Genomic DNA, 13,740 nt, shown 5'->3' with positions numbered 1-13,740 from the left:
ATGATAAACCTCTCGATTCCCGATTCCTTTTACTTCGCCTCTTATTCCGATAGAAATCAATTAACGATAAATCATTTATTTCTATCTGTTTCAAAAATTGCTTTGCCAAAAGGTCTGTCAGTTGCTTTTATCGTTGAACGATCTTACTCCGACGCGACTCTGTTCGATGGAATTCACTAGATTAATGCATCTCTGTCTCTGTGATCTCGAGTGCATGAATTAAAGAATCTAATTTGTGCTCGCAGGTTTGCTCGAATGAAAGTCGTTTGAACGGTCGAGAGTGTCCTCCGACGAGGAAGAATCCCGGCTAGGGTCAGAAGGAAACGATAGAATAGGGCGGTAGACGGGATAAACGGATAGTCGATTAATCCCGGATAGAATGGCAGGCGAGGACACGCAGATCTTGGCTAATGGCAACGTCGAGGCTCTCACGATAATTCCACCGAAGATGACGAACGGTAACGGGCTGATCTGCGGTAAGCAGCACAACAACAACGGGTCGATACCGAACGGCAGGTTGCACGAGATATCAGCGACGGAAAATGGGAAGCTGATCATGTCCGACGAGAAATCGAGCAGCCTTCACACGGAGTTCGATGATCCGGACGTGTCTTGCGGCTGGGGTCCCTGCAGGCCGCACTGGCTTCAATATTTCGCCACCAAGCAGGCCTTCTTAGTTACCTTCTGCATCACTTGGGTCAGTATATTTAATCTACCGTAAGTCTTTACGACCCTTTTAATTGTACGTATGTATTTGGTGCGACTAGAGCCAGTGTAATGCTTTTTACAAAAGTGTGTAACATTTTTAGTTCAGCCGATTGGCCCAGAAATGGGCTTGGTTTTCTTATTACTCCTATTTTACATTTTGTCATTGCGCGTCTCATTGATTAAAATTCGAAACAATTGTTGTTGGAAATCTGGAAAGGAATCGTGTTTTCTGTGTGCAGGTACTTCAGGGCATGTACTACACGTACTTCGTCTCGGTGATCACCACGATCGAGAAGCTGTTCCAGATCCAGTCGAAAACGACCGGGATCATAATGTCGGCCACGGAGATCGGTCAGATCGGCTCCTCTCTCTTACTGACGTATTACGGGGGCCAAGGTCACCGGCCTAAGTGGATAGCTTGGGGCATGATTCTGTTCGCGGTCAGCTCGTTCACCTGCTCGATGCCCCATTTCATCTTCGGCGAACAGCTGATCCATCAGAACGAGATGTTCTTCAGCGGCGTCGGTCCGGGCGACCACAACAACACCGACCCGATGAACCTTTGCAAGCTCCAGGAACAATCGGAGAACATCACTCTCAGTAGGTGAGTCAAACCACTTTTAAATCTGCGTGGAAGATGATCGGAAATACGTATACAATGTGACTGAAGGTATATCACGTAAATTGATGAATAAAAAAGAGGAGCAATTAACGTATCGTGTTGTGTTGCAAACGTTCGAGCTATCGAGCAATCGTGACGGTGGATTTTCTTTTACCCGAAGATTTACGGAGCAGAGGATACAGAACAAAATAACGACGGTGGTCCTGGCTATATTTTTCGTCTCCTTATTGGGCGTTGGAATGGGTCAGACAGCGGTCTACACCCTCGGTATCCCTTACATCGACGACAATGTGGCCAGCAGAGAAAGCCCTCTCTATTTCGGTAAGAATTAAATCCTTATGATTCTAATGTATTGTATCACTGTCTACGTCTACTTACTTCGAACCAACCGAACGTGCTCGGTGTTTCGAACGAACTTCTGTTCAACAGCATATTATCGCTGTTCTTCCAACAAAGAACTCTACAAATCGTTTGAAATCCGCTTCTACTCCAAATAATTCGTTGAATAATTTTATAATTTACTCATACATTACTTGCAATTTGCATCACGATTTTCCATATTCTGTGTCTCTCGTCAAATAAAGTTAATTCATATATCTGAAAATGTTCTTTTGATTTGAAATTTGAAAGTTGGTGGAAATTGCACGTTCACGGAACATCTTGATGTACTTTGTTGCAGCGATTACGATCGGGGTGAGGATCCTCGGGCCGGCGTTGGGATTCATTCTCGGCTCATTCTGCACGATGATTTACGCAGATTTGTCGAAACCGCAAATCACGCCGACGGATCCGAGATGGGTCGGGGCATGGTGGCTCGGTAAATTGAATCTTGCATACTTTTTCTAGCTTTTCACGATCTCTACACATATCGTACAATTCCGTGATGAAAACTTTAGTTTGGCAAAAATGAACAGCGTTGTCAGAAGTACGATACACGTGATTATTTGTCGCAATTATCGAATGAAAGTGTTTTCAATTGTGCGTTTCAGGTTTAGTGCTGATAGCAGCGATGCTGATGCTGGTGAGCATAGGAATGTTCGCGTTCCCGACGCGGCTGCCTACGAGCAGAACCACGCCGAAACGAGTGGACGCGAAAAAGCCTAGTCTCCGAGGTAAGCCCTGATTTATCGCAGCAACGCGAATTGTTCGTCACGGGGGCCCCCGGTGTTTAAGCTCTGGCCATCGGATCAGAGCGGTTTAATTTGATTTTATGGCTTCTCGTAAGCCGTTCCGAGCGCGCGCCCCACCATGTTCCTCTTGTAAAATTACCCGGGGAGGATGCGAGAGAGATAAAACCCCGAAACCGTCTATTAATCGACGTATATCCGGTCTCAGTCTCCGTCCTTCACTATTCAAATAATCCGAGCGATATAAAATTTCATTCTCACTCGCTGGTCACTGATTTCATTCAAGTTTCAATAAATTAAAAATACTGATAATTCCGGATCGTCGATGCTAATTAATTCGACGAGATATAGGGACGGTGGGACGGAACAGTGGGGCGATTATGCATTTGACAGAGGCTTATCGGTACGAAAGGACGGGCCAATAAGATGATCTTTGAAGCGTGAACCTGGCAGTCAAGGTCAATGGCGAATTTCGGTTCGTCGGCGTGTCTGCTCGTTCGATCGTGAGCACGCGGGCTGACGCTTTCTGAAACACGGCCGAGCCCTTTTCTGGGAACCCTTGCCTAGGACACCGGGGAGACCCTTGGCGCATTTATTCTTGCCTCGCTCCGTTGAAACCTTCGATCGAACCTCTCGCGTAACATCTGCTCCTCGTCCGTGGTCTACGAATCCGGGCGAAGTTCAGTTTGCTCGCAAGCAAAAACTATTTGCCCACGAGTAGACCACGGATTTTTCTGCAAAACAGGATATTTCCAACATAGAATTAATCCGTACAACAATTATGGCGATGCTCGATAGAATTCTCGATCTAGCGATTCGACGCGATTAAATCGATGCGAGATCGGAATTGAATATTTTCGAGGGTGAACCGATCTGTGTGTGAGCCGTGCACCGAGGAAGAGGAGAGTGAAAACGGTTCGCACGGTGTACTCGCGGTATGCAGTACGTTACGTTGCGCGTGTTATGTCGGCCGAGGTGCACGAGACAGCTGAGATAAGTCCTCTCTCCGGATCCGGAGAGGAGCAGGGCCGTATATGCACACAGAAATGCACGAGAGCGCGTGCCCAAGTGCTATGCACGAGGAGGCATGACCGTGAACTTGCCCCACCTAGTGCACCAGTCGGTCAGTCATCATTATTAACTCACACACCGGGGCCCGTCGGGTACGCACACACGCGCGACGCCCGATCCTTTACTCCTACGTGCACACGAGAGCCGTACCGGCCGAGACCAGATATCCGGATACGTTTCGGGCCTTTCGACTCCTTTTTGCCAGGAATTTCCAGAAACGGTCGCTCGTTCGCCTTTCTATCGAACGCTTTTTGCCTAATCCTCGTGCCCGGGACTTGGAGCTCGAGATTATGCCTGGCTCTTCTAGACGCTCTTTCTCGTCGCCGTATTATTTCATGAATAAACGCCTCCGGTTCGAATATTTTTATCGTCGTCAGATTTTACAAGACGAGAATGTACAAAACATGACTGGAAGCAATACAAACAATTCGAGGCAATTCAAACGGTGAAACAAAAATCGTTTTTATTTTGCACAGAAATGCGTAGTCTGTGTTTCTCAAGGAAAGAAGGGTACAAAATTCCAGAGACTTTTCACGGGCCACCCTGTATGTACAGGGTTGTCACGATAATACACAGAGCGCAATGTTAGTCACGTTTGTCTACTCATGGTCTGCAGGACTTCTCTATGCGGAGTTGCCACGACTCTAGCCCGGCCTTCCAGGAAGCCTAGAGCAGTCCTAGGCATCCTTAATGTCAGTTTCCACCGAGGGTTTCTCGAATGGAAACCTTCGTTATCTCCGACTCGTCTCCTATTACTTCCCATGCAGGAATTCGTTTTCTACCGTTCGAAAATCGATGGTCACTCGACAATTTTTACTCGCTTTTACTCGATATGATCGCTCATACCCGAGTTCAGAATTTACACTTGGCGAATAAAAATAGCAACTAATAAATTATTATTATTAATAGTCGTTGAGTCGAATGGATTTTAAAGAGGTTCGGTCGTTACGAGAGCGAGTTGAATAAAAATGGGAACGGATAAGTTTGATGTAAATGGTTTGGCTGCCGGTCGCGTTGCCTGCACGACTCGCGACTCGCTCGCTACACCTCGGCGTCTCTCTACCTGTTGCAGACTTCCCTAAAGCGGTGAAGAGGCTGTTGAAGAACGACATTCTTATGTTCCGGACGGCCAGCAGCGTGCTGCACATCCTACCGATCGCCGGCCTCTACACCTTCCTGCCAAAGTACCTCGAGAGCCAATTTCGCTTGCCAGCTCATCATGCGAACATGATCTCAGGTAATTTTCACGAATAGACACGCGAGCCGAACTCATTCGGCCCCGAAACCCTCCACCTTTACCATTACATCCTTTTGAACTCTCCGAACTTCCTTACCTCACCGGTTCGGTAGTCGTTACACGATCGCCTGTTTACATTTCAAACGACCCAACACCGAATCTTCGCTTAAAAGCAATTGCATTCGTCTTTAACCCGTTCGCTCGAAGCGTATTTAAACAACTCCGAGTTTCAAGCGAATGAACTACATGATTCCACGATCTAGTAAAATATTTTGCATTTTCTGTTAAAGCCGAAATGTTTCGTGGAACATTTTCAAGAGAATCGCTGGCTGACGGTTGGCTTGTTCTTTTCGCAGGTGTCGGTGGAATTTTAGTGATGGGTTTGGGTATTATAATTAGCGGCGTGTTCATACTGAGAGCAAAGCCTAATGCGAGGTTCGTCGCAGCCTGGATCGCCTTCACAGCAGTAGTTTACGCGATCGGCATGGGTGTGCTCATGTTCATCGGTTGCCCCATGGACGATTTCGCTGGCCTCGTCTCGCATTCCGACGGGTAAGAATTCTTATATAATAAGAATGTTATTTTTTACACAATTGCTTTTCGCGTATAAATACACAATGACTGCTTTTATTTCTTATATCTCGTTTTGCCTCGATCACTTTGTCAATCACGACGTATGAATTCGTGTTCATATTCGTATGAAATTTTTTCACGATGGGCAGATTGAATGATCGATACAATTTCTGTAGATCATCCAGTTTCGAGCCGACGTGCGAGGCTACTTGCGACTGCGTTCGAAACAAGTTCAGTCCGATTTGCGGTGTCGATGGGAAAACGTATTTCTCTGCGTGTCACGCGGGCTGCTCCAATTACACGGTCGTCGATGGCAAGGTGTCTTCGGTAAGTACTACCCTTCGAATCAGTTCCCATCGCTATTATCAATTCCCTTCGTGTAAGATAAAACTGCAAACATCTCCTCCTACTCGTTTATCAATCATACGTCACTACATTTCGACTCTTGCAACTCTTGCAAGGGATTTCAATGTGAGACTTTGGTAACGAAAACATGCGGGGTTATTTCTGAAAGTCTAAACGATTTCAATTTCACACTGGTTAAACACTGTCACTTTTGATATTTCGCACAGTTTTTTTATGCATCACGCGTAGGGTTTATGTTTTCTGCAATTGAACAATCTGGAATCAGCGGTCTATTAATCAATTAACTCTTGCAAATGAATCGATGCACAAAACCTAGGTCGCAATTCCGAGCGATAATTGTGTTCAGCCGATGACGTCGTCGCGTGCGAATATTAATACACAGCTGGATGCATCGTAATTGTCCGCGACATGCAACCAGGCCAGAAATGTTTCGTTGTTATACCGTTTACGGGCGAAATCGCGTTACTCGCCCGAACGGAACAATGCTTCATTGATTGCGCAACGGAGCAACTCATTACTTTCGCAATGGGAACGTGCCGCGGCGCGAGCATTTCATTTCCAGATTTCGCCGTGGATCATTACTCGTACGATTAGGAGATGGCCCGGGGTGTTCACGTCGAAATTTCGTTTTCAGTTAAACAGCCTCTCGCTTTTTCATTGCTACCGCGATCGATTGTACGACCAAAAGCGTATTCGTCAACGATTTACTTAATTATCGAACGAAACCTATTCCTCGTTCCCTCAGAGAGTCGATCAATAAAATAATTCAATAAAAAATTTGTACAAATAATTTTCCGACTCTCTGAAATCTCTGATCAATTGTTCTCATCCGCTCATCCCGTACGAACCACGTAATCTAATTCTTGTATCGTTACGTCTGACCAGAAACGTCTTGTACTACTTACGCGTTATCTTCCTCGTAATTTCCTATGGAAACGGCGCGGCGGTTCTACGGTTACGCTATCAATTTCACAGGATATAAGTCGTCTAACTGAGTCTACTTCATAATCGTAAGTTTCCCCTCGTGAAATTCTAGGACGTGAAAACGAAACTGCGTCACGTATGAATACATGTATCGTGCCATCGTTCATCCTCAATAATTGTTATACAAATTAAACTATGATTGTGTTTTACCTGTAAAAATAAGAATACCTTAAACGAAGTTCCATTCACGTTCTCGTACGAATTCACGGTTTATCTGTGACGTTGGATTTCAGTTTAACAACTGCCAGTGCATCGGGTCGAACCTGACGATGACACCGCCGGAAATAGCCAGTACAGCGACAATCGGCTACTGCGAGCTCGAGTGCAGTAACTTTTGGGTCTATATGGTCCTGTTCTCGGTGTTCGTTTTTATCCATTCGACCAGCGAGGTCGGCTCCATGCTGCTAATCCTGCGATGCGTGGATCCTCGGGACAAGGCGATGGCTCTCGGTCTAATACAATTCGCCATTGGCTTGTTCGGTAATTGAAATCCTGCTCTTAACGACTAGATTTTTATAAAATGTGTACGATGTCAGTTTAGATGTACATTTACATCGTTTGAATGTTGAAACGTGTGTCCCGACATTCTGAATCGTTTTCATCGTTTCTGCAATCTGTTGACCGATCGACTTAGAAATGAATTTGTCAGTCTAATAATAAGCTGACTGTTCGGTTCCAGGTAACGTCCCGTGTCCGATCGTTTATGGCGCCGTGGTGGATTCCGCCTGTCTCGTATGGGAATTCGCTTGCGGCGAGCGCGGCGCTTGCTGGCTTTACGACTCGAATGTCTTCAGAATGTTCTATCACGGTACGTACGTAAACAAATCTGCTGCCTACCTGCACGTCAATCCTGCTACCCTTTCCTATTTCCATCGTTAGAACTCTTATGCGAAAGCGATAAAGTCAGTTCGAAAATTTCACTTTCCATCTCCGTCGTCCTCACGTCGCCTCGAGACACAATTGTTTTACGCTCTAGTCGTCGTTCATCTCCGGTAAATGAAATTGTACGAAACTGTTCTCAGGCACCACGGGGGGGATTCTGGTTCTCGCGTTCGTGGTGGACATAGTCGTCTGGTACAAAGCGGGGAGTATAAATTTCGTGGAGGAGCAGGAAGTGGAAGAGGGTACCGTGGAGGAGATGGCCACCCTGAAATCTCAGGACGCGCAGGTGGTGGACAACGATTATTTGTGAATGGGTCCCGGCCAGCGTCGATGATATCCTACGAAGCACGTCGTGGATTGAGACGAAGCATGACGAGGCGTCTCCGACTGACCGAGAGAGAGCCTCGGGTGGTAGCGCGTGTCACGCTCGCTTCAGGGCCTCGAGCCCGGGGTCGCGTCGCGAGGCAGCAGAGCCCTTTAACGGGGCAGAGACACTGGTGCTTGATCCTATCCTGAAGATAGAAAGTCGAGAATCGGAACGAAGGAGGCGGGTCGCCCGTAGTTTCCGAAGAGGCTGTGCCGAGGTCTCAAAGTGCGTCGTTTCAAACAGAGACTTTATTTTTCTCTGAAAAGTTTCGCGGTTTGGCGTCGAAGAACAACGAACAGGTAGCGTATGAGATATCTAAATTTCATATCAATTTGGATGAAGGCAGAGGCGGTCGACAGAGGCACTGTTCCCTCGGAACTCGAGGTCCTCGGATCTCGCCCGAGCTACTGTTAGGCGCTACCGTCCGCGTTTCGCTCCACGAATATACCTAGAGAAGTAGGCGAACCGTACACGCGACCGATTTACGATCGGCGAACGTCCGTTTAATAATCGAGAGGAAACGCGCGCGGTACCTATATCTCATCGTATGCTCGAACAAATAAAATCGGAATGAATGATCGTAAAAGTATAAGGACGATGACGATGATGCGAATGAGGGAAATAAGACGACTACATATTTTTAGACGATTTGAATGGATAAAGAACAAAGGGTAACGATAGTTGTTAACGTTAATAAATTAGGATACGATAGACGGGAGAAGGGAGGCGATCGTACGAAGCAAAAAAAATAGAGCTGAAGAAAGGAAGCGAAGTTACGAAACGAAATACGGGATGGGAAACTGTATTTAAAATATGATTCACTTTGCACATTCGTGGCCTGATCGTTTATTAACCAATTGATCTGTTCTCGCTGCCAAGCTTGAAAACTGCCACACTTTTCTAAAAATGGAAATGAGACGACGCTAAAAAAAGTTCAGACTCATAATTCATACGATCCTATTTATTGTCATACACTGGTTATTAATGGGTTGACCCGTGCAATATTCTTGTGACAGACTCTGTTCAAGACATCGATTATAGTTCCTTAGTTCCTATTTTAATTTCCAACTGCATTCCCGTAACAAAAAAAAAATTATCACTCATCCACAATAATCTTCAAAGGGTTTAACGAACGATCAGTATAGGTGGAGAATCTCTTATCTCTCGTTACGAACGAGCGGAAGTCGCTCGATGAAACGAGATGAGAACGAAGAACATGCACTTAGGATAGTCGCTGCGAAGTTCGCGAATTATTCAATTCAGGGGCATTGCTAATATCTATATTAAACCGTTTTTCCGTTCCTTTCGAAGAAGCCCTCGTTACTAGATCTTCCTAGTCCAGAAGCGAACGTTAAGAAGATTTCGTTTACACAGAAAATAATTTAGCCTCGTATTCGACGAATTAAGATTCTTTTAGCGAAACGTAAAGAAAAATCAATTAGATTTTCCTCGTGGGAAATTCGGATCTCTTCTGGACTAGGACAGAAGATTCAGTCCTTTCGGTGTATCCTAGTCCACTATGGATTGGAGAGTTGAAGGATGCCACGTGTATAAATTGTGCTTTCGTTGTGCGAGTGAGGTAAATCGTTGACGATGCGATCGCGAGATGATTGCGTTTCTGTGCGCCCGTTGATCTCCGAGAGAATTGTATTTTTGTATTCGAGCCGACACGAAATCTCTATTTTAACCGATCGTGCAAGATCGTATATAGCACAGTACGTAATAACATTGTTAATTTCCTTTTCATCCGTGATTTCCTCCGTCGACTCGACGACGCGAGCGAGCCTGTCGCGTTAATTATAGACTACGGATTCGACGCAGTTACGGAAAATGGAATCCGCGAACATAAAAAATGGCATGCTCGTTAATGAATTCCCGGTAGGGGGACTTTCTGAACGTTTCTGCATGAAAATCCGCGGTCCGTCGATGAAGATATTTTTCTTGCGAGTAAATCACGAAAGGAAAACCGCGAACACACGTGTCTATTTTCCAAAAGCCAAGTTTTATCTCTAAATCCTGTTTTAAAACGCGTTTCTCGATACATTAAGGAAGAGCACATGAGAAATGAGTAGATCATCCACAAGCGAACGAAAGATTTATCCCTTTGATCAAAGGGTAGACCTCGACGAATGATGTGTACATTGTTTCTGTATATTACGTGTACGATAGGGCTGTACATATAGGAAAGTACAATAATTGCCAAAATAATCATGGCGCGGAGCGACAGAGTCTCAATCTCTATTCCGTGTGTTGCGCCAGTCGGTGAATGCGTCTTTCAAAAATCCACCAGCGAACTTTGATCCGTGGAATTGTCCAAGGTCTCTTAACGATTCAGGTTTTCCAGTTTAATTACACTCGTTCAGTCACTTCTGGCCCGTTACTTCTGGACGTGCTAGTCGCGTTACTGTGAGCGTCGTAACGGCGCCGTGACGTCGTTCAGACACTGCCTTCTTTACTGCCAATGGAAGACTCATTTCATGGAATTCAAGCCAGTTGTATTACTGCCACATTTTACACGTCTACTGTTTTCTACCTAACGTTTTTTTATAACGCGATTTCTGTAACAACTAAGACTACTTGCATTTTTTATACGTGATTTGGAACGTACGAAAGTACCTTCATTCTCGTGTGAACTATCAAAGCATTTGGCATTCATCGATACATGATCGTATTCGCGAGGTCTCACAATTTTGTAGAGTAGACGTTGATCGATTAAAAGCGACACGATCACTGGCGGAACACAGAATACCATAATAATAATAATAATAATAATAATAATAGTGATAATTCTATATTTTAGTAAAACGAAAGAATTTATCAGTAACATACTTGTAGGATAATCGTAAAAGCGGGCACCGCTGTTTTACCTAATTACAGAGTCGTTCTTTAAGGGAACTACGAATAATTGCTAGTCTTTAATTTGCGACGTGCTCGCGTGTATCCGCACGTATCCGACGGAATTCTATCGACGGACGTTTTAGAAATTCGATCGGGACAACTTTATCATTCCGTGCACGATTTATTCCCCTCGATCGTTCGCGTCCCGATTTTAATTGTCGCTGCGATTTATTCATCTGCGACGGTCTATTTGCATGTTGAAGAAATCGCAGCTCGCAGTCTTTAGACCGTCGAAAGTGTTTGAATCTCATTGCGTGAGTCTGATTTCCCGTTTAGACGATTTTTATTAAGTTACTCAGTCACGGAATGTGGAAGTTGTCACGATGTTCCAAATATACGACGTACGCGCGTGTCGTATCGGACGTGGGAGATGACGAGGCGGGCAGGAAGGAAGAGAAAAATATATAATGCCATTTTTATGTATGCACATAGAATATCGTACTAATGGTTATCACGAAAACTCTTTTGTTTCGTTAATATTATTCTTACTATTATCGCTACGATTGATTGTCGCCGGATATTGATTCTCCTTAATCAAATGTCGCCGTTAATTCGGGGCGGAATCACCGTTGTAATATGCGCTTTGATTTTTTTTACATATACCCTATATACGAGGAAAAAGCGAGCGAGAGAGAGAGATCAATTAATCTATAATCTACATAGGATACTTAGGTGTATTTTGATATATACGTAGTACACGATGCATGAGTGAATGTGAGAAATTATTAATAATCGTCCGGCCTGAATCGCCGGTTAGGGCGAAGTTTACAATTTTTGTGAACGTCGTTCGATCGTCGGCACGTCTAGTTTATTTTTACTTTATTTTCTCGCGTGCTTATGATTTAGGTGTCGTACTTTTCCGTCGGGACGAACTGCATCCGTATCTAAAATACAGGGAAACAGAGATTTGTATCTAGACTGCGGATATTTTCGAGGGGAATTTAAACAATAACGAAGAATGATCCCCTGAGCATCGTGTCTCGTCTGAATCACACAACATCCGCAGTCTATGTACTTCGCTGTGAACATTTACTATAGACTCTTGAAGTTCGTTGATAACTTTAGCAATGAAGCAATACGAGATCTTCCTACGAGAATCTTCATTTCAACTCCTTCGACAGACTATGCGCACGATGCACCGTTCGTCGAAACACAGAATGTAACCACGCGTCTCACTCACTGTAAATAGGAAATAGCAGATGTTCGACGGACCTCCACCTTAAGGTTCCCACGCTACTCCCGACGTTTAAGTGCCTAAAAAAAAAAGAAAGAAAGATACTGGGAGAAAACATTTGACCTCCTCAAACCTTCGTTGTCTAGTTTCTAGAAATGGTTAAGATACTATTTTGATTGGAAGCTACCGTTTCAACAGTGCAACAGCAGAACACACACACACGTATATATAAATCCAAATCTTCATCGTAGAATCTCAGTACAATTCCAACGTAATTAGACTGCGAATTTTAATGCGAAATAAAATAAGATTCGTCGCTTTCTCCCTCGCGTAAAATCGACGTAAAATCTGCAGTCTACAGATAATAATAAGTAACGTTCTCAGTGTAAAGAAATGGAAAATATATAGAGAAGTATATATTTATGAAACGTCGGTGTTTAAAAAGAATATAGTTGCACGAGACATAACAGAGGAAATAAATAAAAAAAAAACAATCGTCATTCCCACATTGATGAATAATATACGTATGTAATATAAATATATCGACTATATATATGTACACAGACATGTATGTCACACGTATGTATATGTAAAAGATGAAATAGTATTTTATCTGACTGCTAGCTTTCACGTAAACGGAAACGCCGCCGCCACCACCGTTCGACATACACCCTTTCAAGCCAGATCTCATCACTCTGACGAAACGAACGTGGATCGTTTATTTTTTATTCGCGCATGAAAGTCCCGCTCGTTTCCGTGGAGCACGAACATCGGCGTTCACAGTATGCATCGGGATTCATCACTATAATACATAAGGTACACAAGCTCGAGAAGAAGAGAAAAGGATACGCGTACATGTATTATGTATCATACAATGTATATTATATTATAGACTGAATTCGAACTTTCCAAATAGATTCGATTTATCGCGCGAAGCGTTTAAGAATGTACTGGCTATACAGTCAATGCCAAAAGTTTATGTACTTTAGAAAAACGCATTTCCCATAATTAAAAATAGTGCATTCTTCTTCTAATTTCGATATTTAATGAGTTAAGTATGATTATTTGGCATTTTATTGATGTTGACAAAATCCGACCATCCCAGCGTCGAAACAGCGAACTTTTGGAAAAAAATTTCGTTTTTTGTCAATAACTCCCGAAGAGATGGACATAGGGAGGTATATATAGGACCATTTTGTAGGGGATGACGAGATNCGTGTATATTAATTATTACAGAATATATATATACATATATATATAAAACAGAGAGCATATATATATATAAAATAAAGATGAAAGAAAGATTATATATACACAACGGTACACGGTTGTGTCCGTGGAGATGAGAGGAAAAGATGGAACCTTGAGGTCGCGGCGCGGGTCCCTGGATCACCGCGACGACAAGAACCGATTATTTTGTTGCGCGTGCAGAGAAGTCAATTTTTGTCGACTATATGTACATGAAAATGAAAAATTAATGAAAGAAAAGTAAACCCCTTGCATCACTATAACGTACCTCTAGAAGCGTTCTCATAGTTTAAATTTAGCCTTTGGGTTATCGATCGATGAATGATGTTTTCGAAACGAAAATCACGATGAAAGAGAGCGAGAGAGAAAGAGAGAGAGGGGAGAATGAATTGAGAAATGATTTCGATGCTTGGTAATCCGAGGGTTAAGACTGATTCAGCAAACACGCTATAAGAAAGCCAGATCGAGCGTATTTTGTAATTA

At 43.8% G+C, this 13,740-nt stretch overlaps 1 protein-coding gene across 6 annotated transcripts in view; it reads left to right on the top strand.

Annotated features, from left to right (window-relative positions):
• Window positions 1-13,740, top strand: part of Oatp74D (Organic anion transporting polypeptide 74D) — a 75,262-nt gene that overhangs the window by 53,124 nt on the left and 8,398 nt on the right. For 3 of the 6 annotated variants that reach the window (XM_026814383.1, XM_018026060.2, XM_026814377.1), the window contains 11 exons: window positions 246-697; window positions 948-1,312; window positions 1,491-1,651; window positions 2,010-2,147; window positions 2,320-2,442; window positions 4,601-4,765; window positions 5,122-5,317; window positions 5,515-5,665; window positions 6,922-7,168; window positions 7,368-7,496; window positions 7,711-7,880. In XM_026814383.1, the coding sequence (XP_026670184.1) occupies window positions 380-697; window positions 948-1,312; window positions 1,491-1,651; window positions 2,010-2,147; window positions 2,320-2,442; window positions 4,601-4,765; window positions 5,122-5,317; window positions 5,515-5,665; window positions 6,922-7,168; window positions 7,368-7,496; window positions 7,711-7,880 (2,163 nt within the window). In that variant the 5' untranslated portion in view covers window positions 246-379. Of the gene's footprint in view, window positions 1-245; window positions 698-947; window positions 1,313-1,490; window positions 1,652-2,009; window positions 2,148-2,319; window positions 2,443-4,600; window positions 4,766-5,121; window positions 5,318-5,514; window positions 5,666-6,921; window positions 7,169-7,367; window positions 7,497-7,710; window positions 8,610-13,740 lie in introns of those variants that run through there. The other 3 variants (XR_003389323.1, XR_003389325.1, XM_026814373.1) reach the window with 2 other exon arrangements.

This window comes from Ceratina calcarata, unplaced genomic scaffold, assembly GCF_001652005.2.
Source record: "Ceratina calcarata isolate Rehan_Ccalc_2016 unplaced genomic scaffold, ASM165200v1 scaffold12, whole genome shotgun sequence".
NCBI lineage: Eukaryota > Metazoa > Arthropoda > Insecta > Hymenoptera > Apidae > Ceratina > Ceratina calcarata.
This window is presented reverse-complemented; position numbering and strand designations above follow the sequence as displayed.